Here is a 25,448-nt window from a genome sequence, read left to right as displayed (position 1 = left end):
TTTCATTTGTCCAATTCTCAATGAACACCAGTCAATTCATCAAACATGGTTTTCTTTTTATGAATCCATGCTGATACTGCTTAATTCTCTTATTGATGTTCTTTTATATCTTTCATTCTAGACTTAAGCTTTTTCCCTACTACTGATCTTGGGCTAATGGGTCAGTAACGTTTGCTCCCTTCCAATCTGCAGTATCAAGTGCAGGATCTGCAGAATTTTGGAAGTTAGTAACCAGAGGACCCACTGTATCTACAGGCAATTTCATATGTCAGCTGCAAATTACTTTTCCTGTCAGGACTTCTTTGCTTTAAAGGATTTTCCTTCTTTTCAAATCTTGTATTTTTTCTCTATTCAGTGCTAACCATTGTTTGTCCACTGTCATATTCTTTAATGTAGTCTCAATTACAGCCAACTGGTGTCTCATACATACTTTCCTCTGCTTAGATTAAGGGCTTGTTTAGGATTGGACTGCATCACTTGCATACTTGATGTAAATTCTATCTTATTGTGGTCGCTCTTTTCACAACCTCATTGCAACAGAATTATTTATTAACCCTTTCCCATTTCACAATATGAAGTCGCAAATAGCCTTTCCTTTGGTTCCTCAATCTGGGAAAGCATCTTGTATACGTTCTGTGAATTCATCTTCCACCACCTTATCTCTGGTTTAGTTTGTCTAGCCTCTATATAGATTAAAATCCTCTGATTATTGTATTACCCTTGCTATGTGCACCTCTAATTTCCCGTTTTATTGCCATGCTCGAGATTACAAAAACTATTTTATGGCCCATAAATAACTCCCTCCATTGCATTAACCTCTTTTTGTTTAAGCTCCACTCAAACTGATCCTAATTCTCAGTCAAAGTCTGGTTTATTGTCATATGCGTAAGTACATGTATGCACAGGTGCAATGAAAAACTTAGTTGCAGCAGCATCACTGGCACATAGCATCATATAAGCAGCATTCACAAGAGAAACATAAATATAAATTGTACACATTTTTTTACAAGAGAGAATGCAATTAGAACAAAAACAACAGTCCATTTTAGTGCAAAGTAGTCATAATGTTGCTAAACTGTAGTGATTAGGGTTTTGCTGGTTGGTTTAAGAACAGAATGGTTGAAGGTGTTAGATTAGGGTCCTTTTTTGTTTTTCCTTGTTTTAGCTTTCTTTATGCTCACTTGTATGTTTGCATAATCACCTGTTTGTAAACTTTAAGTAACTTGTAGTATATTTGGTTCTATACTTCTGTAGTTTCTTTATAAACCGAAAGTGTGACTCAGTCAGTACCTGTTCACAGGTATCTTTATCTAAACTGGTTTAGACTGGTTTGCAGTATAAAGAGAGAGCATGTGGTCAAGCTCTTTGCTGCTACTTGCCTTGCTTGCTGGTACAGGCTGACCCTGCCTGACCTGTACTATGGCGAACATCTAATAAAATGGCTGTAACCATAAGAATTGCTCCTCATTCTTGACTTCTGAAGAACCTTCTGGTCAACATCTCCAGATCTAACAAAGGGAAGTAGCAATTAACAATTCTACATTAACAAGTGCTGAGCAAAGATGATTTCTCATTGCTATACTGTTCTTGTATACTATTAATAGCTCTGTTCCACCTCCTTTTCCTTTTTTTTGGCTGTTCTTTCTAAACATTGAATATCCTTGAACATTCAGCTCCCAAATTTGGTTACTCTGCAACTGCACTTCTGTCATGATGGTTAGATTATGCCCATTTACTTCTATTTGTGCTGTTAATTCGTTCACTTCATTGCACATTCTGTTTGCATTTAGGTATTATGCCTTTAATTTTGCCTTTTTAATGCTTTCCTGTACTTTGACCCTACTTGTTTTCTGTTGTTGTTGCTGTCTATTTATTTTGCTTATTACTTTCCTAACTTCCATTTCTTCCTTTGTTTCTCATATTCCTGAATTCCCTGAAAGGTTCCTGTCCCTCTCCCCAACAGCCCCAGTGAGGATGTTGTTCCAAGTTCCTGCTGAGGTGTAACCCGTTTAATTTATACATCCCACATCACAGAAATGGTCCTAGTGCTTAAAGTTTTATCGCCATCTTCCTCTCCCACCCCCCCACCCACCCCCCCCCCCCCACAACACCCCTTTGCTACCTCTCCAACCATGTACTAAATACCAAATGTGAACAAATTTTGAGTTTTATTTTTTTCAACTTGCATTTTTTGATGTATGCACAGATAATGTGTTATTTTTAGAGGGTAGATTCATTTTGCTGTTTGGCAGTTTTTTCCAAGAACCTTCCATGTAATTTACCCTCAAGATGTCTGAAACAAGGCCAGCTAAACAGTGACTGTTACTTGTTGTGAGTTATGTTATTAAGCTATCTTAGCTATATTTGAAATACAATTAAAAGTGTATGTCTTCATTAAAATTAAAGGCTGAAAGGGTTAGGGTCATTCTCTTATAGACTTTCACAAACTGAGTTGACACAAAGTCTTCATCTGAAATGTGCTAATAATTTTAGAAGATAATCAACCCAAGGACCAATGTGAATCATGCACTATTTCCTAATTTTTACATAATATCCTGCCACTTAGGTTTAAACAGCAAATCTTAGAGGTGGTGTAAACCTGAGGCACTGCAGTTTTACCACTAGTAGGAAGGTGTAATTGAAGCAAGAGTTTACATAGAGTCTTCTGTAAACATGGCTATGATAATGAAGATGTAACAGAAATACTGTATAATGGTTTTTAGTTTTGAGTAGGTAGGCATTTCAGATGTAACATATTTGGTATGTTTTGATAAGTTGTATGCTGGCAGATGTTGGTGGAAGTAGTATCAATAAGGATATTAAGTTAACAGAATTAGTGACCCTAGTTTTTGACAGTTCTGAAATGGAAGAGCTTCAGAAGATTTTGAGATTACCAGGATTGGTGTCATGTCCCCTTGTTCATGGCGCACTAGTGCAAGCAATTAAATCATTGGGTTGGATGCAAGAATGTTGAAAGTGCAGTTTATGTTCTAAGAATCTGCTCAAGGAAAGGTGAGGGAGACTGAGATCGAACAAGACTAGGGAGATGGGAGATGGTCTTAAGACGTTGTGATTAGTGAGAAACGTACAACTCTGTAGTGCGGGGGAGGCATAGTAGTCCAAGGGCCATCAGAACTCTTGGTTCTCAGTTCTCTAACCTTGATGGGGTGCCACCAGATTTTTCATCTTCAGCCAGTTATTATCAACTTTTCTTTAGAACATTTTTTTCCATGTTCAAGCTAATGTGTCGAAAATCGTGGTTACAATGTTCTTGGATGTCCATTTTGGTGTGCATTTAGATGTGGATGCAATTGTTTGATCCTTTTGGAATGTGATATTCAAATCCTTGTTTTCAATTACTATTGATGCAGTGATTCCATGTTGGAAAATTCAGGCAGTTGCCTATTTGGAAAGTGTGTGTGATTGCAAATGTTCTCTAATCTTTAAGGGAAAGATATATTTGGTGTACAAGTTTTAAGTGAGGTTAAGGAGCTCCAAAGTGAAGATCTGCCAAGATCAGTAATCTGAGTTGATGCTCCTGAGGTGCAATATTGTAATGACTGTGAAGGCTAAATTTAAAGAAGACAAGAAAACAAGGCACTAACTTTTAAACAACTGAATATTGTGTATTCATTCTTCATGAGTGAATTATCTTCCATCAAAGTAAAAGTTTTCGTTAGTTTTGCAATGTCCATGGGGTCATTTTGTATTGTAGCTGTTCCTTTTCCAAGGGAATTCAGAAAGTTCTTTTATTGTTTATCTTTTTAAGGCTTCTCCGGATAAAATTGATTATGAATATAGTGAACTGCTGCTTTACCAGAACCAAGTGTTGCGGGAAGGAGGAATGTATAGAGAAGCTTTGGAACATCTTGACAATCATGAAAAGCAAATTTGTGACAAACTAGCTGTGGAGGAGTGCCAAGGTAAAGCAGTTTTGTTTTGTAGTCATTGCAACTAATGGAAACTCCTGATACTTCTATAAAGATGGCCTCATTTTGCAATTTGCATGTTGTAGTAAAATAACCAGTACTAGAATTTGGTGAATATGGTTAAAATGAAGCACTGAATTGCTACGTTCCACACTATTTATGGTAGTGTAGATAAATAACTGCCTCATACAAAACAACAACATAGAAGGAAGTACATTTTCAAATTCCCATTAAGTTTAGTAATATCTTTTCAGGGTGGAATTTAAAAACTTGAAAGATTAACTGATTTTTAAAAAATTGTATGACTAGAATGGAAGCTCTTGATGGCTTCCTGAATGGTTCGTGTTAGTCATATGACAACTTGTGCAATTTCTGTCTTTTAAAAGGTTAGAATATATAATGAGACAGCGCATATTGTGATAGTCCAGTTTGTAAATATATTTTTATTAAATTATCCGCATTGGCCTCCTTTGAGCACGTTGTCATCTCCTTTTTAAAAAAAAATGTACAGTAAGTGATTAACTTTTTTCCAAATTACTATGCACTACCCAAATGGTAACAATATTATAGCACTAATAATGTAAAATGTGATATGGTCTAAAAACAGGAGAGCTGATGTTAAAATTGAACAGACTAAAAGAGGCTGCAGAAGTGTACAGGCGATTGCTGGAAAGAAATCCTGAAAATTGGGCCTATTATGAAGGATTAGAAAAGGCATTGAGACCTGGTGAGTAACAATTGAAAGCCTGGATGCATCTTTTGGGACAGCTTTTATCATGGTAAGGGGTTTTAGTTAGAATGAGTTTTATTTTAATTCTTCAAAACTGCATAGCAATGATATTCAACATATCTGTTTTATGGTCTGATACTATGGATTTTAATTCTCTGTCCCCTACACAGCACGTTTGGGGTCTTGACTGGTATAAGGTGCTAATGGGTGATGAGGATCTTGGGTAGCAGAAGGAAAGAGAAAAGAAACCTGGATTTGAAATGAGAGATGATACAAGAGCAAGCTTCATTAATTAGTCTTTTATTTCATAAAGTTTATATTTGCAGATTTCTGATGTACCCCTAGTTCAAAATCTGGTCAGCTTCCATACTTTGAAGGATTGCACCAGCAAAAATATATTGAGCAATATTTAAAAATGAATGTAGTTTGTACATTCTGGAAAATAATCTGATGCTATACAAAGCAAAAGTATGATTAGAAATACTGGTGCATTTTGCAGTGCTCCCCGTGCTGCAATAAGACTAGGTGTGGTGGTAGAATCTTTTTTTGTTTTTTGAAGACTGATTGTCAATTGATGCAAAAGCAGCACAGTCATATGAGTCAAGTTTGTTTTTCTTGGGAGACGAGAGTTAGGGCTGGTTTAAACATGCCCTCAGAATATTGTTGAATGAGTTTTGGAAAAATTAAGGTTAGGAAGGGAAGGATGATTGGCTGGATATTAATGGCGAAGCTCAGAAATTTGAATAGGTGCCAAGGAAACTGTGGACGGTAAATTGGTTTATTATTGTCGCATGTACTGAGGTACCGTGGAAAAACTTGCATACCGTTCATGCAGATCAATTCATTACAACAGTGCACTGAAGTAGTACAAGGTAAAACAATAACAGTGCAGAATAAAGTGTTACAAGTACAAAGAAAGTGCAGTGCAGGCAGACAATAAGGTGCAAGGTCATAACAACGTAGATTGTGAGTCAAGAGTCCATCTTATCATACTAGGGAACCTTTCAATAGTCTTATAACATTGGGATATAAGCTGTCCTTCAGCCCAGTGGTATGTACTTCCAGACTTTTGTATCTTCTGCCCGATGTGAGGCGGGGGAATAGAGGATGTCGGGGGTGGATGGGATCATTGATTATGCTGGCTGCTTTACTGAGGCAACGAGAAGTGTAGACAGAGTCCTTGGAGAGGAGGCTTGTTTCCATGATGTGCTGAGCTGTGTCCATAACTCTCTGTGGTTTCTTGCGGTCCTGGCAGAGCAGTTGCCTTACCAAGCCATGATGCATCTGGATAGGATGCTTTCTCTGGTGCATCAATAAAAAATTGGTGGGGGTCAAAAGGGACATGCCAAACTTCTTTATCTTCCTGAGAAAATAGAGGTGCTAGCGAGCTTTCTTGGCCGTGGTGTCAATGTAGTTGGACCAGGACAGGCTATTGGTGATGTTCACTCCTAGGAACTTGGAGTTCTCAACCCTCTCGACCTCAGCACTGTTGAAGTAGACAGGTGCATGCACACCGCCCCCCTTTCCTGAAGTCAATGACCAGCTCTTTTGCTGACAATGGGGAAAAGGTTGTTGTCATGGCATCATGTCACTAGGCCCTCTATCTCCTTCCTGTACTCTGACTCATCGTTATTTGAGATGTGACCTACTACTGTGGTATCATCTGCAAACTTGTAGATCGAGTTAGTTGATCATGTAAAATGTAGCAAGAAGGGTTTGCTTCTTTCCAATTTTGCACGTTCTTCCTTTTAAGAAATGAGTATGATTCTATCTGAAGTGAAGGGAAAAGTTATTGGAATTAGGCTTGATGTGGTTTTTGGTTGTTGTCAAGACATGTATACTTTAAGTGAGCTAAGTAATGGGCAAGGACAAGAGCCATGGCTGTTCTTCTCATTTCTGAAAGTAAGTGCAATGTCTGAAATAGAGTATTAGAAGAGTCTTTGACAGTTAATCTAATGAGGAATTATATCATCACTTCCGTGTGGCTTAGCTTGTCATTGTGTAACTACGTAGGAAATGAAAGCCAACTTTTAAAAAAATCTTAAGTATTTTTGATCTCTGGAATCTATATAACTTTTTAAATCTGTTTTTAGTCAATGTAGAGGAGCGACTCAATGTCTATGAAAATGCTTGGACAAAGTATCCTAAAGGGCTAGTGCCTAGAAGGCTACCTCTTAACTTTTTATCTGGTGAGTGAATTCATCTTTTCAATTTCTCTTCAATTGTAGCCTTTAAAATTGTATGTGATAACTGAAAGATATTGACAACTTTAAAATGACTTTGACAAAAAAATAATTACCTGCCTATATGACTGTGTAATGGCTCAGCTGTACCGAAAAAATTTGCCAGAAATATTCAGCAAATCAAGCAACGTGGGGAAGAACCAAAGTTAACGGCTGAGAATTTACGAGCTGCAGTGCAATAACAGTGGCTACATATATGGAGGAAAGCTTTCCGCAATGATGAGCAGGGGTAGTAGGTGCATCTTTTTTCCCGCCCATGCCTATTGCTGTTGAAGTGATTCCTGGTTATATTAAGCTGGTAATCACATTCATGAATTCTCGGAGCCTAAATTTGAATGTATTGTTTGGCAAGTATTCAGTTGCACTTCTGTCATTAATGGTTGGAAATAGAATTGTGCAAAAATATAGATATTATGCATGTACAAATAATTAATATTCTTCAAAGGGGATGCAGTGGTTACTTTCGAAGAATTTTTGGGCAAAAATTCATTTTAGATGGCTGACAAGTACTCAAATTTCGATGCTGTATGTGTGTGGCCAAACTCTTAACATGTTTTGCATTGACCATGCTGTGGCATGTTGACCAAGCTGGGATTCGGTGATTATTTGTTTACAAGTAAAATTAAGAATGGATGTTATGCTAGTTACCCAGTTTCCATGTTGTAAGTGTAGGGCCTATGGTGATGGGTATTTTGCTGCTTTTTGAAATGGCGCCTAGTTTATACTTGGGGACTTCTGGGAACAGATTCAAATTTTGTGGTTCCAGGATCAAAATGTTGCAGCATTTTTGAATTGTCTTCGGGCATTATGTGAATTGGGATTATGGACCTCAGTGAACACTAATTTATCATTCCTTTCAAGCAATGTTGTCATCAGTGTTAAATCATGACTGAAGGTGTGATAGGGGGTTTTCAAACTTGGCTCTTAAACTTCCTTTAATGTAGCCTCACTTATGTTATCAATGCCAATTTACATTTTCATGTCTAATCTGACCTTGTTTTTTAATTTAACTGTGCTCCAAAATACGAATTTTACTCCTTCCAGAGTCTATTTTTAATAGCAATTTGATAAAGGTCTTGAAGACCTCTTGCAAAATTTACAGTATTGTTTTTCCTTCCTGTCCCAAAACTATAAAGTAGATTTTACAATTAGTGTTTTTTTAAATCAGCAGTATGTTTTTAGATTAATCCAATCATCCAGCTGGAATTTATTGACCAATGATATTGTCTTTTATCTGCCAGGTAAGCCCCTGTTAGGTCAGTTTCATCTGCTGGTGGATGCCTTTATTTCTGTGGGCATCCTTGCAGCTCCTTTCTTCATGGTCTGGTTTTCAGAGCTAGATTATTTGGTTACTGAAGAGAAGGCATCTGCATTGTGAATTTATTCTTAATCATATCTGGATAGAAGATGGGGAATTTGAAACTGCATTTCAAGAGCAATATACTGCAATTGCTGAATATCTATGGAGAGTGAAGCAGTTAACTCTTCAGGTCCTGAACCATTAACTCTTGCTCTCTCCACAAATGCTGCTTGACTTAACATCTTCAGTTCTCATTTGCATCGCATTTCCTGTACTTTTAATAAGTGGTGATATCTTTCCATTTTTAGTTCTGTCCCTTGACAATTTCAACCAGTTACTCAAGTCTGCTTAATTTCTCTCTTTGTCAGGTGAAAAATTCAGAGAAGTTTTGGACAAGTATTTAAGGATTAATTTCAGCAAAGGTTGCCCTCCTGTGTTTACTACCTTGAAATCATTGTACAATGATAAAGAGAAGGTAAGAGTTTTGTTCATAATAATTCAGAGCATTGTTTTTTTTGTTTTTAGAAAAAAATTAAATGATTTTTTTCTACGTAGGTGTCAATTTTAGAAGAATTAGTAGTTGGGTATGAAACCTCTTTGAAAAGTTGCAACCTGTTCAACCCCAATGGTAAGTTTTTTAGTTTTTGTATACACAATGCATGATTTGAACCTTTCCAAAAACATGCTATCATCTTCATCCAACAGTATTTGGCTCTTCATCAACAATTGATCTCAAAACTTCAGTCAGACTTTAATTGCACATGTATCCTGAAACACATTTTTTGATGTGAAACCATATGTTGTTGTCATGTCTTTGGTGAGCTCAACTAGAGTACTGGTCTTTATTTTTTAAAAGGCAACCACAGAGTAATAAATCATTTGCATTGAGTTTCCTGATGTTGTGTGCTGCTTAATAGAGAATTGTTTTAGAATTTTCCATTATAAAGCTTCTAAGGTCTTTGCTTCCTTTACTATTAGATCTCTAAAACTTTTAAAATCTTTTGTGTATAAGCACTGAAATTTGATTTCATTAAGATGAACTACTGGGTTCAACATTTTCTAAAGTTTTTCACATGATTAGCCAGCTTAATCATCAAATACTCTTGCCTGGGTCAGATGCAACATGAGCTAGATACAAGTTAAAACTTTAGAATTTCTATGTATCTGAGTTATAATTTTCAGTTGTACACTAGTTTTGGCAAGGTAGGCCAGTGTCAATTGTTTAATGTTGGGAAAATATCAACATGCATAAGACTTGTAAGCCAAAATACTAAGATGTTTGTGTTTACTTAATTAGGAGTGCACATTATCTATGTAAGGATACAGCCCAGTCTTGGGAGTAGAATGTAGGTGCAGTTTGGCAAGAGCCAAGTCTGAAGGCTCTCCCAGCAAAAGTCTTCATGGGCTGCTGCTGGCTTTCATCAATTAAAATACTGCATTTGACTAGCAAAGTTTGTTATTAAATCTCCTGCTCCTTGGCTGCCATCTACCAACCTTTTTTCCAGATATCTTTTAAATTGAAAGAATTGCAGTACAGTAGATTTCACAAATTACATTGTTAAAAATACAAAGTTTCATGTGGTCAACTCCAATGCCAAATAAGTTTAATCTGCTCTAGACAGCTGTTACCTGGCAAAGTAAAATTGTGCAGTCAGTGAGTAAGTACTCGTGTCCCTGTTCTTTCAATATATTTATGCAAGGAAATCTTAATGAAATCCTGAGTTTAATTAATATCAAATGATATTCAGTGGGCCATTATTCACTGTAAATGCTAACCCAGAGTATCTTATGATACTCAGCTTTATCTTTAAACTATATAAGCCAGTTACTATTTCCTGTAATGTTTCAGGAGTAAGTTTTCTTTCAAAATTGGTTTGTATGTTTTCAGTGTTGGTATCTAATTTTATCACAGCAATGTTGTGAAACAGTCTGGTTTGTCTTTCCTCTCCCTGTTCCCTTTCCCTAAATCCTGCAAGGCAAGAGAATGGGCAAAGCTTTTAATTATCACTGGATTAATAGGGAAAAAACTGGCATTTATATAACACCTTTCACATTCTCAGGACACCCATAACATTTTATAGAGATATTGCCACTCTATCTTAAGTCCTGGAATAGGGTTTGAACTCGTGACCTTTTTGATTGAGGTAAGAGTGCTACCACCCAGCCAAAGTGGGAGGACACCTGTACAATTAATTATTGTTGACTTCTGAGCCATATGGTAGCAGAAAGAAGATGCTCTATGAATGTGTTGATCAGTCTTTGTACTTGTAACCCATTTATATTCTGTGACTGTTACATTCTTAAATTGGAATGTGTGTCTGAGCTGTACATTCTTGTGAAGAGGGTTTCATTGCAAGCCAAATGACCGGTATTTTCAGATATCAGTGCGAGGTGTTAACATTTCTCCTTCCCTTAGCAAACCATATGCAATTGGTATTTCAACTCTGATATCTTGTACAATGGAATTTTAGTTCGGAGAAAGACGGGTGTTAAGATTTAACTAAAATTGCAAGTATAGGAAGGTAATCACTAGCTAGTTGACTTAATTTTTTTTTCTACGCAGAATGGATTACTAGAATAAAGAAGTGAAGAATGTGTACATTAGTTTATAGTTCCATGTTTCAGAGAGGAAATTAAAGCTACAAGTATATAGATACAGATGCATTTTGTTAGGAATTAGAAAAATCACAATCATAGAACTTTATGGCACAGCAGGAGGTCATTCAGGCCATTGTGTCTATGTCAATCAAAATTTGCGTAACTTACTTAATGGTCATTGACCACCTCTTGGTCAATAGCCCTGTAGGCTTCCATGTTTCACATGCTTACCCAAGTATATTTTTAAAGTAGTAAGTATTTCTGATCCTGTAACTGTTATAAGCAGTGTGCTCAGACTCTGGTGAAAAGAGATTTTTCTCAGTAATCCCCAATGCTTCTACCAGTTCATTTAATTCTAGGTATCTGTCCTAAAGAAAATTGAATTCTTTCTCTTCAGCCTGTCTAGGCCTCTCATAATTTTATATATTAGATATTTCCTCTGCATATTTTGTTCCAAAGAAGACAGCCACAGTCTGGTCAGGTCGCTACTGATGTAGACTACCCAGCGTAATAGTGCGGTCACATTCCTAGAAACAGTCCATATTGTGATTTTTTCCATAGAGTGAAGCCACATCACCTGTGCATGTGTTAACAAATGCGGGTCAAAAATTATTTATTTACTATTTTTCACAAATTCTGTGAGAATGAATTTCATTCCATATATCAAACTTTTGGGTAGCAATTTGTGTAATCTCTGTAATCTATAAGAGTGAATTTTCATTACCTGAACAACCATAATGCAGGGGTCACCTGTAAGCATGATTTTCCAGCCTTGGCAAGTCTCTAAGCATGTTTCTTACAATGTAGAAGGAGACAATTCAGCCCATCAAGTCTGTGCTGTCTGGAGCATTCTTACCACTCCCCTTGCCCCACTTGTTTCACTGTAACCCCTTCTCTCTCACTTGTCCATCAACTCCACCCTGATTTTCCTACCACTTGGCTACACTAGGGGATTTTTTTTTCAGTAGCCAGCTACCTACAGCCAGCTTGTCTTTGGGATGTGGGAGGAGCACAAGGGGGGAAACTGGTCACAGACAAAATATACAAACTCTTCAGAGCACTGGAGATCAGGATCGAATCTGGGCAGTTGAAGCTATGAGGCATCAGTGCCAGCAGCTGCACAACCGTGCCACTCTCCAATATTATTTGTACCTTCACTGAATTTTGTTGTCTCGGCTGTACACTGTAGCCTAACAGGTGTTTTATATATTCCTTGGCTTATCTCTCTGCTCTTGTATTCTGTGCCTTTTAGATAAAGGCAAGTTTCCTATATTCACCACTTTATCTACCTGTTCTGCCTGCAGGAATCTGTCAACGGACATGCCTCTGTTCCTCTTTATTTGTATTCTTCCATTTATCATGTATTCCTTTGACTCATTTGTCTTCTCTAAATACATTGCCCCTCATTTCTCCAGATTGATGTCCAGTTGTTAGTTTTGAATTGCCGAGCAATCTATTGATATCTTCCTGCAGTCTGGAACTTTGTTCCTCAATAAACTCTAGGCTGCCATTTTGGTGTCATAGGCAAACTTCTTAATTGTGACCCCTACATTTAAGACCATGCCATGGAAGTGGCACAGTGGTGGAGATAGTGCTGCCTTACAGCTCCAGTGACCAGTGTTCAACCCTGACCAGTGCAGTCTGTATTCCTGTGACCATCTGGGTTTCTCCTAGGCAATTTCCTCCCACATCCCAAAAACATACAAATTGGGATGTTAATTGACCACTAAAATGGAAATGCAGGAAGAATAAATCATGTAGGATTAGTGTAAATGGGTGCAGGATAATTAGTGTGGACTCAGTGGGTCAAATGACCTGTTTCCATATTATCATTAAAATTTCACCAAAAGCAACCAATGTAATGTTGGACCATATAGGACCCCACTGCATACAATGAATTCTCCAGTGCTGCCACTGAAACTCCCAGCTACCAATACCCACTTTTTTTTGTAAATAAACTTGCAACTTTCCATTGAATGGTAAAGACTTACTTTCTTGATCAATATGCCATGTGGATTTTCCTCAAATTAAAATCCAAGTTGACCATATCAAAGAAATACCATCCTTTTCACATCCTCAAGGTTCAATCAAGGTGATCAGACACAGCTCTCTCTTTGCTACCTTTCCAGTGCTTCACATTCTTCACTTAATGTCTGTATTGTTCTCCCTTCTGGAAAGGCAGATGCAAAGTATCATTTTGGAATCGTACATACCTTCTGGTACTAGCCTTCCAATAGGGTTTGCTTCTCTTTCATGTATTGGTGATTTCCTGAAATATTATTCTTTCTATACAGAATCTTCACTCCTAATTTCCTTTCAATTCCTTGCCACTTACTATATTACTCCAGGCTTTCTGCAGTGTCAAGTTTTTTTTCCTTACCCTGCTTGTCCCTGGAAAATTAGATTTGGGAATTTCCCCCTTCTATTGGGAAAATATTTGCACTGAACCTTCAGTATCCACAAGATCTTGGACAATTCCTGCTGGAGCAGAGATGCCACAGAAGAGATTTAAGAGTTTAGAGTGAGGCAAGAGTGATGCAGTATGTAGTGTTGATTCCATACAAATCCTGCATCTCTGTTCAGTCTTAATTTCTTGTGTTCTGTGGAGTTTGCACAGCCTTCCTTTGACCACATGGGTTCCCCTAGGTGCTGCTTTATTTCCTCCCACGTTCCATGGGTGTGCTGGTTGATGGGATAATTGGTTACTATAAATTACCTCTAGTGTAGGTAGGTGCTAGGAAAATCAGGCTAGAGTTGATAGGTAAGTTAGAGGGTTGCAGGGATTAGAGGCATCGCTTTCGAAAGGCAGTATAGATGCAGCAAGCTGAAAGGCCACCTCCTACGTCATGAGAACTGTGAATGAGGGAAGGATGTTTTCCCTTGGAATCGGTGATGAAGCACAGTCAGTTTGAAATTCATATGGGAGAAATGAGAAGAAATTTGATATTTGTAATTCATGCAGGATTTGCATCTCAGAAATCAAAACTATTTTAAAATAGATGATGCATGGCTTTGAGATGGAGAAAGATAATTTTATTTGTTCTTGCAAAAACTGTCTTGGATTTGAAGGATCAAATGGTGGATTCTTATGCAGTATTATTCTATGAGCAACGTGCTGCTTCAGCTTATCCAATCAGCACCGGTTTTTATTTCCAGATGTGTTCAAAAAATCCATGTCAGGGTAGTGTATTTTTTTGTACAAGTTTATTAATAAATTGTATACTGTTCCAATTTTCTTGATTTGTGTCTGTTAAAATTCACAAACTGATTATTGTGAACTAGTTCTAATGCACATACTACTGAAAAAGGGGAAATATTTAGATGGTCTCTCATGTACTGCAGAGAAGTACAAAGTTCCTATTGAATAATTTTGTATGCTTACCCTTCAAGCTTTTATTTGAACTTGGTTTTCCTCCCATTTCAGATGATGGAAACCTAGAACCACCTACTACTAGATTGTGGGTCCAGTACTTCTTAGCCCAACATTATGATAGAATTGGGCAGCCATCTTTGGCCTTGGAGTATATCAATGCTGCAATTGAAAGTACCCCAACTCTCATAGAATTGTTCCTTGTCAAGGCCAAAATCTACAAGGTAAAAATATAAAACATTCTGTTCATTATAGGCTTTGGAATTTTTAAACCGTTCATGTTTGAGTTACTGTATGTTTTTAATTTTCTCTGCTTGGTTTATACAAATATTTTAGTTAAAAACTGGACATTTAGAAATATTAAATATTGTAAAAATTGTGAATTGATTAACGAGTACAGATCTGGTTTAAAAGTTATGGAATCATTAACTTCATTTAAATGATTAAAAGTGAAATGTGACTAAATGTAAGATTTGAGTTTCTGATAGTTTTAATAATAAATTGCATTAGTTTGCTGTGCCTAATGGAGTATTTTCCTTACAGCACGCTGGAAACATAAAGGAAGCTGCCAAATGGATGGATGAGGCTCAAGCTTTGGATACAGCAGACAGGTTTATAAATTCCAAATGTGCTAAATACATGCTAAAAGCCAACCTGGTGAAGGAAGCTGAGGAAATGTGCTCCAAGTTTACAAGAGTTGGTATCTTCATTGCATGATAATACTGCATAAATTAAAAATGTTAATTTAATTACAGGTTTACAAATAACGTGAATTTGATGCTTTGTCATATGATTTGCATTTTTACTACAGTTAGTGTGGATACTTGTTTGGAAGTGCTTTGCTGCATAGAGAGATTTTTAAGTCACTAATGACTGAATTGTACCACATGCAGTCTGCTGTGGGCACAAAGTAATTTTAATAGTTTAACTGGTTATTTAACAAAACGACAAGGCTGTAAGTATTATTGTTTTGGATAGTATCTTCCCATTTTGTGTCAAATTGAACTTGCAGGTTACATATTTGTGATGTCTTTACATGTAATCTTGTTTTTTTAGGAAGGGACAGCTGCAGTGGACAATCTGAATGAGATGCAGTGTATGTGGTTCCAGACAGAGTGTGCTCTAGCCTATCAGTCTATGAATAAGTATGGAGAATCTCTGAAGAAGTGTCATGAGATAGAAAGAGTAAGTTCAAGGAAACTCGTATTATATTTTGTGATGGAATTAAGTACATTTGTATTTCTGAAATGATAGTGAGAAATAATGAAGACAGATAATTCCAAAAGCTGCAAAAATAATGTGACCTAATTCATCCATTGTCATTTTTAAAATGTGATCGTTCAGTTAAATAGTTGGAGCCTTGCACTGTTTACTTGACACCACCACCCACACCCCCCCCCCCCCCCCCCCCCCCCCCCCCCCCCCCCCCCCCCCCCCCCCCCCCCCCCCCCAACCAATCCTGTGTAGGTAGTCTCTGACAAGCCAAAACTTGTGTTTCATGTAAAATTAGGCTTAGCTGTTCATCCTGAATTATTGTCAGTTAATCACTGTCAAATATTTGTTTTCTAATTGATTTATAGGACACTCAAGGAGTGGATTTTGTTTAACAAATATCTATTCAGTTTTATTTTGCAAAATCTGGTTTCTGGAATATAATGAACAAAAATATGCACATAATGCCCTATATATTCTACTATTTAAAGTGGAAAATTCTTGCTGCAGTCATGCTTGAGCACATTCCATACTAAGAAAGGCCAGGTTACAGCCCCTTAACCACAAAGTAGTTCTTGATTTCAAATAGCAATGCTTTTGTATCCAGTAGCTATTTTCATAAAGGCTATGTAAAATTATTATCTCCTGTAGGCAAAAAGTTACTAATCCATTTTCAGTGCTTTCATCACCCCATTTATAAGTTAAGATTAGTTCTCAACTACAAAATTATGGGTTGTACAAGGCATTTGATTTAACTGGATGTAAGTTCATGACGTCGCTTACAATTTCTGTCCACCTAAAGCCACGGTACAAAGAATGTTCAGCTGATTCCAGCTTGAAATATTAGGATTTATCTTGGATAAAACTGTTTTAAATATGCAAGGCTGTGCTTCAGCCATGTCCTGCATTGGTTTGGAAATGTGAATTTTCTCCCTCCATAAAGTGTGATCAGTTTGAAATAATTCTGTAAAGTGAGATATACTCCTGTTAATGCTGATTGAGTTGTGAGATTCCATGCTGATTTGAGTTTTTCTTTTCCAGCATTTTGCCGAAATTACTGATGACCAATTTGATTTCCACACCTATTGCATGAGGAAAATGACATTGAGATCTTACGTGGATTTGCTTAAACTTGAGGATGTGCTTCGGTGTCATCCTTTTTATTTTAAAGCTGCAAAGGTAGCTATTGAGATCTATCTGAAACTTCATGATCATCCACTAACTGATGAAAACAAAGAATTGGAGGCTGATACAGGTATTTGCCAATTTTTGCTTGAATTCTTTTATACTATATTCTTAATGGTTTATTTAAAAAAGTTATTCTGAACAACAAAACTCATTCCACAGATTTTTTTGTTTAGTTCCAAAACATGTTCAATATATCTTGTCCCTGCAGCAAATCTTTCAGATAAAGAGCTGAAGAAGTTACGGAACAAACAACGTCGAGCAAAGAAGAAGGCACAACTGGAAGAGGAGAAGAGGAATGCAGAAAAAGAGAAGCAACTGAAAAATCAACGGAAGAAAAAGGAAGAGGATGAGGAGGAGATTGGCACACAAAAGGAGGAGCTTGTACCTGAAAAATTAGCAAAAGTAAACAATCTGTATAACTTTTGTGTCCATGCAGTTGCTCTGAATTTGCAATGTCTGTATACCACAGATGGACTAACCACTCTTTGCACCACCTCACTGCTCCCCCAAAAGACATTGGATGTCTCTTGGAGACTGTGGAGTTTAAAGGGACTCTGGGTTTTGAACCAAATCCTCTTCTCCCCTTTCCTACAATTTTCCACCCAGAGTAATCCATTGATACTGTCCTTTAACTGCAAGTGAGCCACAGTAGTTGCTATCTTAGGTGAATTGTGAAGATATCTACACTGAGCTGTATTATCAAGTCTAACCAGTTTGGTATTATATAGCTATATTTGGGTGTTAGCAATCCTAATTTGGGACAACTCAGTAATTTTCCCATTCTTTATTGCTTTCTTGCATACTTGGTGAAAGTGTTCTTGTGCAGCTGTCAGGGAAGAAGTGTCTATGTTTGAGGTTGGTAGGCCAACATAAAAATTAATGTTATCAGATTGAAACCAGTGCATTGGGCTTTGGAGCATACAAAGTGCATTGCTGTAATAGTTATGTATCAGTTCACAACTGTCAAATTTGTATGCCTTGAATTTATACACAAGATTTTTTTTTCTGTTAAATAGGTGGACAGTCCACTTGAAGAAGCCATTAAATTTTTGACACCACTGAAAACCTTGGTAAAAAACAGAATTGAAACCCATCTCTTTGCTTTTGAGATCTATTATAGAAAAGGTGAGGAATGAAAACATTTGAATATATCAGTCACTTACCACGAACTTGCAGAATTTGGCAATTCTTTTCTGGTTGATCACAAGTAAAGGCAGCTGTTCCTGTTGTATTGAACCATGCTGTGGAAAATTATAATTTTCATTTCATCTTTGTTAGCCTTGAGGTTGGTAGTAGTTATGATGCTGGAGTTGACTGTCATTTTTCTTGCTCTCATTCATATACAGTCGTTATCTAGGGTTTGCTCTGATCATAGAATTCCCTAAATTGGATCATGTGCGCACATAAATACTGCTTGTTGACATCCTTCTCCAGCGAGAGACTACTAATATTCATGTGAAGAATTGCTGTGCACGGGAGGTATTGGAAACTAAAATAGAAGGCAAACAATGTTCTTGACTGAGTGAAAATTGGCAAGGGAGAAAAGTAAAGTTTTCTGGAGATGCAGCAGTTGTTTTGTGCTACAGTCTTCACGGTTGAGAGAGAAAGTTAGCACAGTTTGTGAAATCCAGGTTCAAAAGTGATCTGGGGCAGATTTCAGGAAAGTGAAAAGAAATTCTCCCCTACAGTATAACACTTAAGATTGCTTAATCACTTCTGTTTTTCCTATAATTCAATTGTATAATTATTCTCTTGCATAATATTGCAGAATAAAGGGTTTCAAAGCCATACTATTGGAAGCTTACAGAAGTTTATTTGGGGGATAAATATGGCACCAACTTTATTTAAGCTGTGTGGAGAGATGTGTATAGATGTTAGCATCAACGATTGTGCATTCTGCACCAGATTTAGGTGCTCAATTTGGAGTAATATTGAGACAATGTTGCATTGTTGCTATTACCTTTTGGACGAGGTATTAAATTACAACCTTGTCTGTCTCTTCAGATGTCCATTAACAATGCCGTGATCTCATTCAGCAAACATTCTTCTAGTCCTGGCCATTACTTTAGCTGCCATATTTCCAGCATAAGTATTGAGGCAGCACTTTAAAGAAACATTTATTTATAACTAAGATAGCATATCAAGTACTGTGTAAATAAAATGCTTTGAAGGTTTTGTCTAATATGTGATTTTAATATTTTTGTAGAAAAGTTCCTTCTGATGCTGCAGTCAGTCAAAAGAGCTTTTGCTATAGATCCAGATAACCCTTGGCTCCATGAGTGTTTGTTTCGGTTCTTCAAAACTGGTATGGCAAATTACTACAATTTGTGATTAAATAGAAATTCAGTTTGTATCACTACCTTTTTCAGTATGAATGTTTGTGAAAATCTGTCTGCCAGTAGGATTCTCAGTAGAACAGTGCTATTCCATGAATGATGTGATGACATTCATAGTGCAAAACATATTTGGAGTGTTGCCAGAAAAAAAGAAGCCATATTGTTCCAAAATGCATCTGCTGCTAGGTAGTTGCAACCCAGCTAGATTTTCATAAGTGCATGCTCCACAGCTGCTTATTTTAAAGAGTGACTTTCTGAGTAGGTCCCAGTCTGGCAGTGAGAGCCTCCCTTTGATTGGTCCCCTTAAACAAATTGCTTACCAGCTGTTCTCTCCACTGCTCAATTTGGTAGTAGCCTATAAACAACCCCTGGACTTGCATCATTCACACTCTGCACTGGTGGGCTACATGAAGCAAGCACCTTCCCAAGGCTGGTTTAGAAGTGTCAATGACTTGAACCTAGGGAGCGGCTGAATGTCCACACAAGGTACAAACTATTATTTGCATGTATTGGCCAATTAACATGCTATTAGAGGCATTGATGTCAAGGAAAGTATTTGTTCTAAGCCTAATTGCTGGTTAGTATTCACTTAAGTTGGTAGTGGTTCATTTTGTGATCTGTCTTAAACGGACCAGGAAACAACCCATTTAATTTTGCACCTGTGCAATAATCCAAAGAATTTTCTATTTGTTGCTCACCAAGCAATGCTAACAAAAATGTGAACAAGTGATGGAACTTGGCACAATACATGTTCTATTTGGGCCTTTATTGATAAGACTGATTTTTTTTCTGATATGATTAGTGTTTATCATATCTGTGACATGACAGCATAATTTTGACAATTTATTTACAGATACATTATAGTTTAATGTACAATTACTATACTACTAATATGATTAAGTGCCTAATTAGCTCAGTAAAAAAATCTGCATATTCGTGCAAATCCTACTATGCCTGCTGTGGAATTTAAATTCAATTAATTCAGTTAATCTATTTTTTTGAAAAAGCTGTTGTCAAACTGTTACCAAGAAATTACCAGATTGTTTATTAGGAAAGGAGATATGTTGCCTTGCCCACTTGGCCTTAAGTGACAGTTGACTCTACTGTCATCTGAAATGGCTCAGTAAAATAATGGTTTAAAAGAAACACTATCAGCATTGGATTCTGATGTGACACTGTCGGTCCAAAGTCCTCTTCTTTAATATCTAGGAACTGGTATCTAAAATGGAACAACTGTCATACAACCTGGCTTTGTACTCCAGCTCAGACCTTGCATTTAAAAGTAAAATGAGGTGCCAGTCTAGCAAAGGTGCAACATGGGACTTGCATGTAGATAAAGCATGATGCAATAGACAGTTAAGTAATCCCACAACCAACAGATCAGATCAAAGTTCTGTTGTTCATATGTGTGCTGGCACAGATTGAAACACGGGAGAAGGCTCCATATGCCTCCACATCTCAACAATGCTGGAGCTTAACGAGGTCTAAAGTGCTTGCAACTACCTTTAAGCAAAAATGCCAGGTAGATGGTTTGTCTTAAATTCGGTCTTAAGATCTTCACCACAGAAGCTGATCTTCAACCAAATTGAATCACTTCACACAAAATTAGGAAATGGTTGGAAGCATTAGATACAGCGGAGGCTCTGAGATCTGGTAACTACCCAACTGAACTGCTAAAGCCTTGGGCTTCAAAGCTAGTTGTACCTCTAGTGAAGCTCTTCTAGTACAGCTACGAAACTGGCATCCATCTACAATGTGGAATATTGCCCAGGCCATGAAAAGCAGACAAGATCCATCCCAGCTAATTACCACTTTATTAATCAGATCTAAATCGTGAAAGGTGCCACTGCAGCATGGTCAGGCAGCAGTCACTTGCCACTAACTTGCTCACTGATGCTCATTCTGGGCTTTGCCAAGACCACTTAGCTCTGGGCCTCATGACATCCTCGATACAAAAATGAGCAAAATAGCTGAATTCCATTGAGGCTAATGTGACTGGCCTTGATGCAAAGGCTGCATTCAACCAAGTGTGATATCAGGGAATCCTACAGAAAATGATCAGTAAGAATCGAGGGGACGTCAGAACAGGTGACTGGCGCAGGAGGAGGTCACGCAGATCCTAGAGCCTGCTCCACCATTCAATAAAATTATGGCTGAGCTGATAACAACAGCTCCATGTTCCTGCCAACCCTCTGACTTAAAACCAAATATTTAAGTTCCAAAGACTTAAAACCCTTCGGAAAAAATAATTTTTGCTTTGTCTGTCTTAAATGGGTGACAGCTTAATTTTAAGTAGTTCTAAATTACAGAGAAATTAATGGGTTGATGATCGTCCTCTGAGAGCTGGCATAGACACAGTGGGTTGAATGGCCTATGTTGTAAGCAAAAAAAAGTAGTTCTCCCACAAGAGGTAACCTTCGATCCCCATCTATCCTGCCAAAGCTCTCCATTGGCAGGAGCTAGCACAATGGATAATAGTTATCGGGCTATCGTTTCATCTCCAGGACATCACTGCAGGAGTTTATTTTTCTGGGTTCAGTCATCAGTTGTTTCATATAAGATGTTTTAGCCATGATGTCAGAGTGGGGATATTCATTGATTGATTGCAGAATGTTCAATTCCTTGTTATGTGGAACAAGACCAAGACAGCATTTGGGTATGAACTGTTAGTTGGCAAGTCACATCCGCACCTTAGTGTCAGGCAGTGACCAACTGCCATTGAGAGAGTCATACCATCACCCTATGATGTTCAGTGGTATAACACTGCATTGCCAAACTCTCTAGCATTAACTCAGAAACCTAACTAGACCATAGTCCAATCCAACAGATACTATGGCTGTGAGTGTATGCCAGTGGCTGGTACTGCAGCAAGTTGTTTTCTTGATTTAAAGCCTTTCCACAATCAAGAAGGCACAAGCCAAGAGTGTAATGAAGTACTGTCCACTTGCCTTGACGAGTGCAACTCCAACAACACACAATCTTGACTTCATCCAGGTCAAGGCAGTCTGCTGGATTGTCACCTGTCCTAAATATTCACTTTTCACCAGTTGGACATCATGACTTTGTGTTTTGCCTACAAAATCCACTTCCAATGGTAGCTCCAAACCCACAACCTGTACTGCCCATAAGCAGGCTTGCAGGACTGCCACCTCTGCAAGATTTCCAAGTCTCAGTCCTGAATTGAACAAAATGCTTTCCTTTAGTCTAAATATTTTTTTTAAACAGTATTGTAACTTCATATAGATTGCAGCAGTTCAAGAAGGCTGCACATTACTACCTCAAGAATGATTGGGGGTGGGCAGTAAAGACGGTCCTTGCCAGTGATGCTTATATCCCTTTTTTTCCAAATATCAGAATTGCACATTAGTGAATTTAATTTCATTTCCAAATGTTGAATAGAGTTTGTACAACATGTTGATAAACACAATATTTAAATAGACTAAGACCTTGCAAAAACGTTAAATTTGCCAAGTTCATTGTTTGCTTGGGTTTGAAAACAAATTGCTTGAAAATAATTGTTTATCATTATTAAGTAACGTTGCATACAGAACTAAAATACCTTTTGTTTTTCTTTTACATTGCAGTATCTGAAAGTAAAAATGTGCCTGATGCTGTTCAAACAGTGCTGACACAGCAAATGAGCAGGCTGTTTGGAGAAACAAATCCAAAGAGTTTTAATGAGGCATTTCTAAACAAGCACTTGAACTCAATCCCACACAGGTTAGCTGGTAAGTGAAATTAGCTTTTTGAATGTATATAGTGAGTATCTAACAGGATAAATTGCAATTGCTAACACAGTTTCAACTGGAAAGGAAAGTCCCAATGCAAAAAGTTAAATTTTCTTGTTGCATATACTTGGTGATGACATCTAAAGTGAAAGCAGATTCACACCAGCAGCTATAATAAATGCAAAAACCTCTGCAACTCTCACAGTCCTCATGCTTTCAATCCTCCATGTCATTAAGATGATCTCTCCTGGTGAGTAATTTCACTGATGCCAGGAATTTTATTCTACATTTTTCAACTGGTGGTTCTTGCATGAATGTCAGCTTGATCTGGTTCTTGCTAATGGTCACACTGATGCCCCATCATTTCTCCCCCTTTCCTTGGCTCACCAGTTGCTTTCCCTTTCGAGGCTCATTAACACTGCAGGGAATTTTAAAAATCCCAAAGACACTCAAACTGGGATCAGCTAACTCAGCGCATATCATAGATCAAACCTGGTGCACCTTGCTCTTTCAGACTTGGAATTTTAATTGAAACATTTTATTGCCACTCATGAAGTCTGCAGTCATTTTGGTCTAACATTACTTGTTCCTACCTATTGTCTTTTTTTTTAAAAAAAAGAAAAATCTTTTGCGCACCTATAAACTAATTTCTTATCTATTTGCAGCTTCTTCTAAATGGGCAATATAATCAAAATTAGTCATTCGCTGCAAAAAAGAGACATGTAGTGATTTTATTGCAAAAGTGGTTCATCTGAATGCTTCTTTGAGGAAAGCTCCATTAATGGAGTATAAACCATGTCGTCACTTCACATTTACTGCCAGCTATAAAAGGTAACAAACTGGAAATAATGAAACTGGATATATTTTAAAATGGTGCTTCCAGTTTGTCCATTGAAGGATTCCAGAATTCCCCATTATCAAAGCATTTCTAATACTAGAAATGCATGGATCTCTTATTGTAACACACAAAATAGTGATTGGCTGAAACATTGGACAGAATGGCTTTTGGGGAAATCATGCACAGATCATCAATTCTGTTTGTTAACTATTTCAGCCCTTCTCTAGTTCTGATTTGTTTTATTCTGCTTCCCATCTATAACAGGTGAATGTTTTTTTTTTCAGTCCTGTTGTTAAGTTTCCATCACTACTATATTGTTTATCTGTAGAAAACATCCAACTTCCCCTGGGTGTTTCACAATGGTACAATCATTTTTTTAAAATACTCATTCAACACAAAGTTGTGGTTGTCGATATGAGCCCTGATATCCAATAGTGCTCTAAAATTGTATACTTTTTAACCTGTAAATTTATTTACACAATTGCAACTTGCTTATATTAAAGGGATAATTTTCATGAATTAAGCAAAGCACTTGGTCTTATCCCTTCAATGGTGCCTGCTATTAAGTTGGTGATTAAATATATAAGCTATTGCTGAAAAATGGAACATTTTATGAGCCACAGGAGAAATTTCTTTCAAGTTAATTGTTAAAACAAATTACTTCCTGCTACAATATTTAAATCTTAGATAGTAAAATGGACTCAAGTTTCCACCTTTTTTTATACATAAAGCATTTAGTACTGAGCCACGTAGATCAGAAAGATGCCAGAATCAATTCAGTCTTAACAGGATTCATTTAACTTGGCTATGCGTACCTTTGAAATTGAGGGAGGGGGTGGGAGGATGGGGCAAGAAGGAGGGGTGGCACAGAAACGCAGGTTCAATCCAGACCTTGGTGCTGTGTGTGTGGAGTTTGCACGTTCTCCAATATGGTAATTATTTCGATCCTAATTTGTTCCTTGCCATGTTTGTAATCAAAAATAATGTTTACAGTTTTCATAGAAAAATGAATGTAAATGTGAATTAAATTTCAAAGTTTGGGTAAAGCTGCTATAATTGAGTTAGTTATCAAAAAGTGGCGTGTTATTTTATAGTCATAAAACTAGAAAAAAGGGAAGAACAACAGGCTGAGCTTTCTAATTGGTTCCAGTACTCATTAGCTATTTTTTTAATTTGTGGAATGTAAGTGTAGCAGGAAAGCCCAGTATTTATTGCCTGTATCTAATTAACCTTGAAGATGTTGATAAACTGCTGGTGGCATGAGCTGCTTCAATCCATTTGGTGGAATTGCTGTGACACTGCTGTTAGTATCAGATTCCTGGATTTTGCTCCAGTGCTAATGAAGGAAGGGTAATAGGTTTGTATGTTATGGTGGGCATCACATGAATTATCTGGCTTAGTATAGCTGTTAATATTATACAGTTATTTTCTGTATCTCTTTTGTCATCCTATCCAGTTACAAACTTTTGCCAAACAGACAAGCCAGTTGAAATTTACTTGTGTTGAAAGTGAACTTTTGAAGAAACCAAGTGCTGAGGAGTGATTATCCGTGATGAGTGCTTTTGGCATGATGTTGTTAAGTTTATAATGGAGCATTGGTCCCTAAGTCAAGAGAATGGAGAAACTGTGGACTGTGAAGCAACATTGTTTAGATGTGATTGAATATTCTGATGTTTGCTTAATTATCCCTAGCAGTAAAGGATTTTTTAAAATGTTTGTGGAATTGATGTCTCTGTAGGGGAAAAATTGTGGAAGTACAAATTTTCACTCCCATTAATAATCTTGATGTAATATTACCGGTAAATTATTTGAAACCTAGAGATAGTGTTAAGGCTATCAAAGTTTCCCTCTTAATACTGAAAGTTGTTTCCAAGCTAAATTGAATGTGCGATAGACAAATTAACTTTAGATTTCTCATAACTTGAACAGGCCATGGCAGGAACCTTCATCTCACCCTCTGTTCCAAATGACACCAA

The 25,448-nt window shown here is 37.2% G+C and overlaps 1 protein-coding gene across 1 annotated transcript in view; it reads left to right on the top strand.

Annotated features, from left to right (window-relative positions):
- The window catches only part of naa15a (N-alpha-acetyltransferase 15, NatA auxiliary subunit a), a 54,926-nt gene that overhangs the window by 23,573 nt on the left and 5,905 nt on the right, over window positions 1–25,448 (top strand). The window contains exons 6-18 of the mRNA XM_052032244.1: window positions 3,770–3,923; window positions 4,537–4,656; window positions 6,753–6,848; window positions 8,571–8,677; window positions 8,758–8,830; window positions 14,225–14,394; window positions 14,714–14,866; window positions 15,227–15,355; window positions 16,424–16,637; window positions 16,779–16,972; window positions 17,587–17,695; window positions 18,777–18,875; window positions 22,491–22,634. Coding sequence (XP_051888204.1) covers window positions 3,770–3,923; window positions 4,537–4,656; window positions 6,753–6,848; window positions 8,571–8,677; window positions 8,758–8,830; window positions 14,225–14,394; window positions 14,714–14,866; window positions 15,227–15,355; window positions 16,424–16,637; window positions 16,779–16,972; window positions 17,587–17,695; window positions 18,777–18,875; window positions 22,491–22,634 — 1,762 coding nt within the window. The remainder of the gene's footprint in view (window positions 1–3,769; window positions 3,924–4,536; window positions 4,657–6,752; window positions 6,849–8,570; window positions 8,678–8,757; window positions 8,831–14,224; window positions 14,395–14,713; window positions 14,867–15,226; window positions 15,356–16,423; window positions 16,638–16,778; window positions 16,973–17,586; window positions 17,696–18,776; window positions 18,876–22,490; window positions 22,635–25,448) is intronic.

Source organism: Pristis pectinata, chromosome 2 (assembly GCF_009764475.1).
Source record: "Pristis pectinata isolate sPriPec2 chromosome 2, sPriPec2.1.pri, whole genome shotgun sequence".
Taxonomy (NCBI): domain Eukaryota; kingdom Metazoa; phylum Chordata; class Chondrichthyes; order Rhinopristiformes; family Pristidae; genus Pristis; species Pristis pectinata.
Note: the sequence above shows the minus strand (reverse complement) of the source record. Positions and strands in the feature narration are given on the sequence as shown.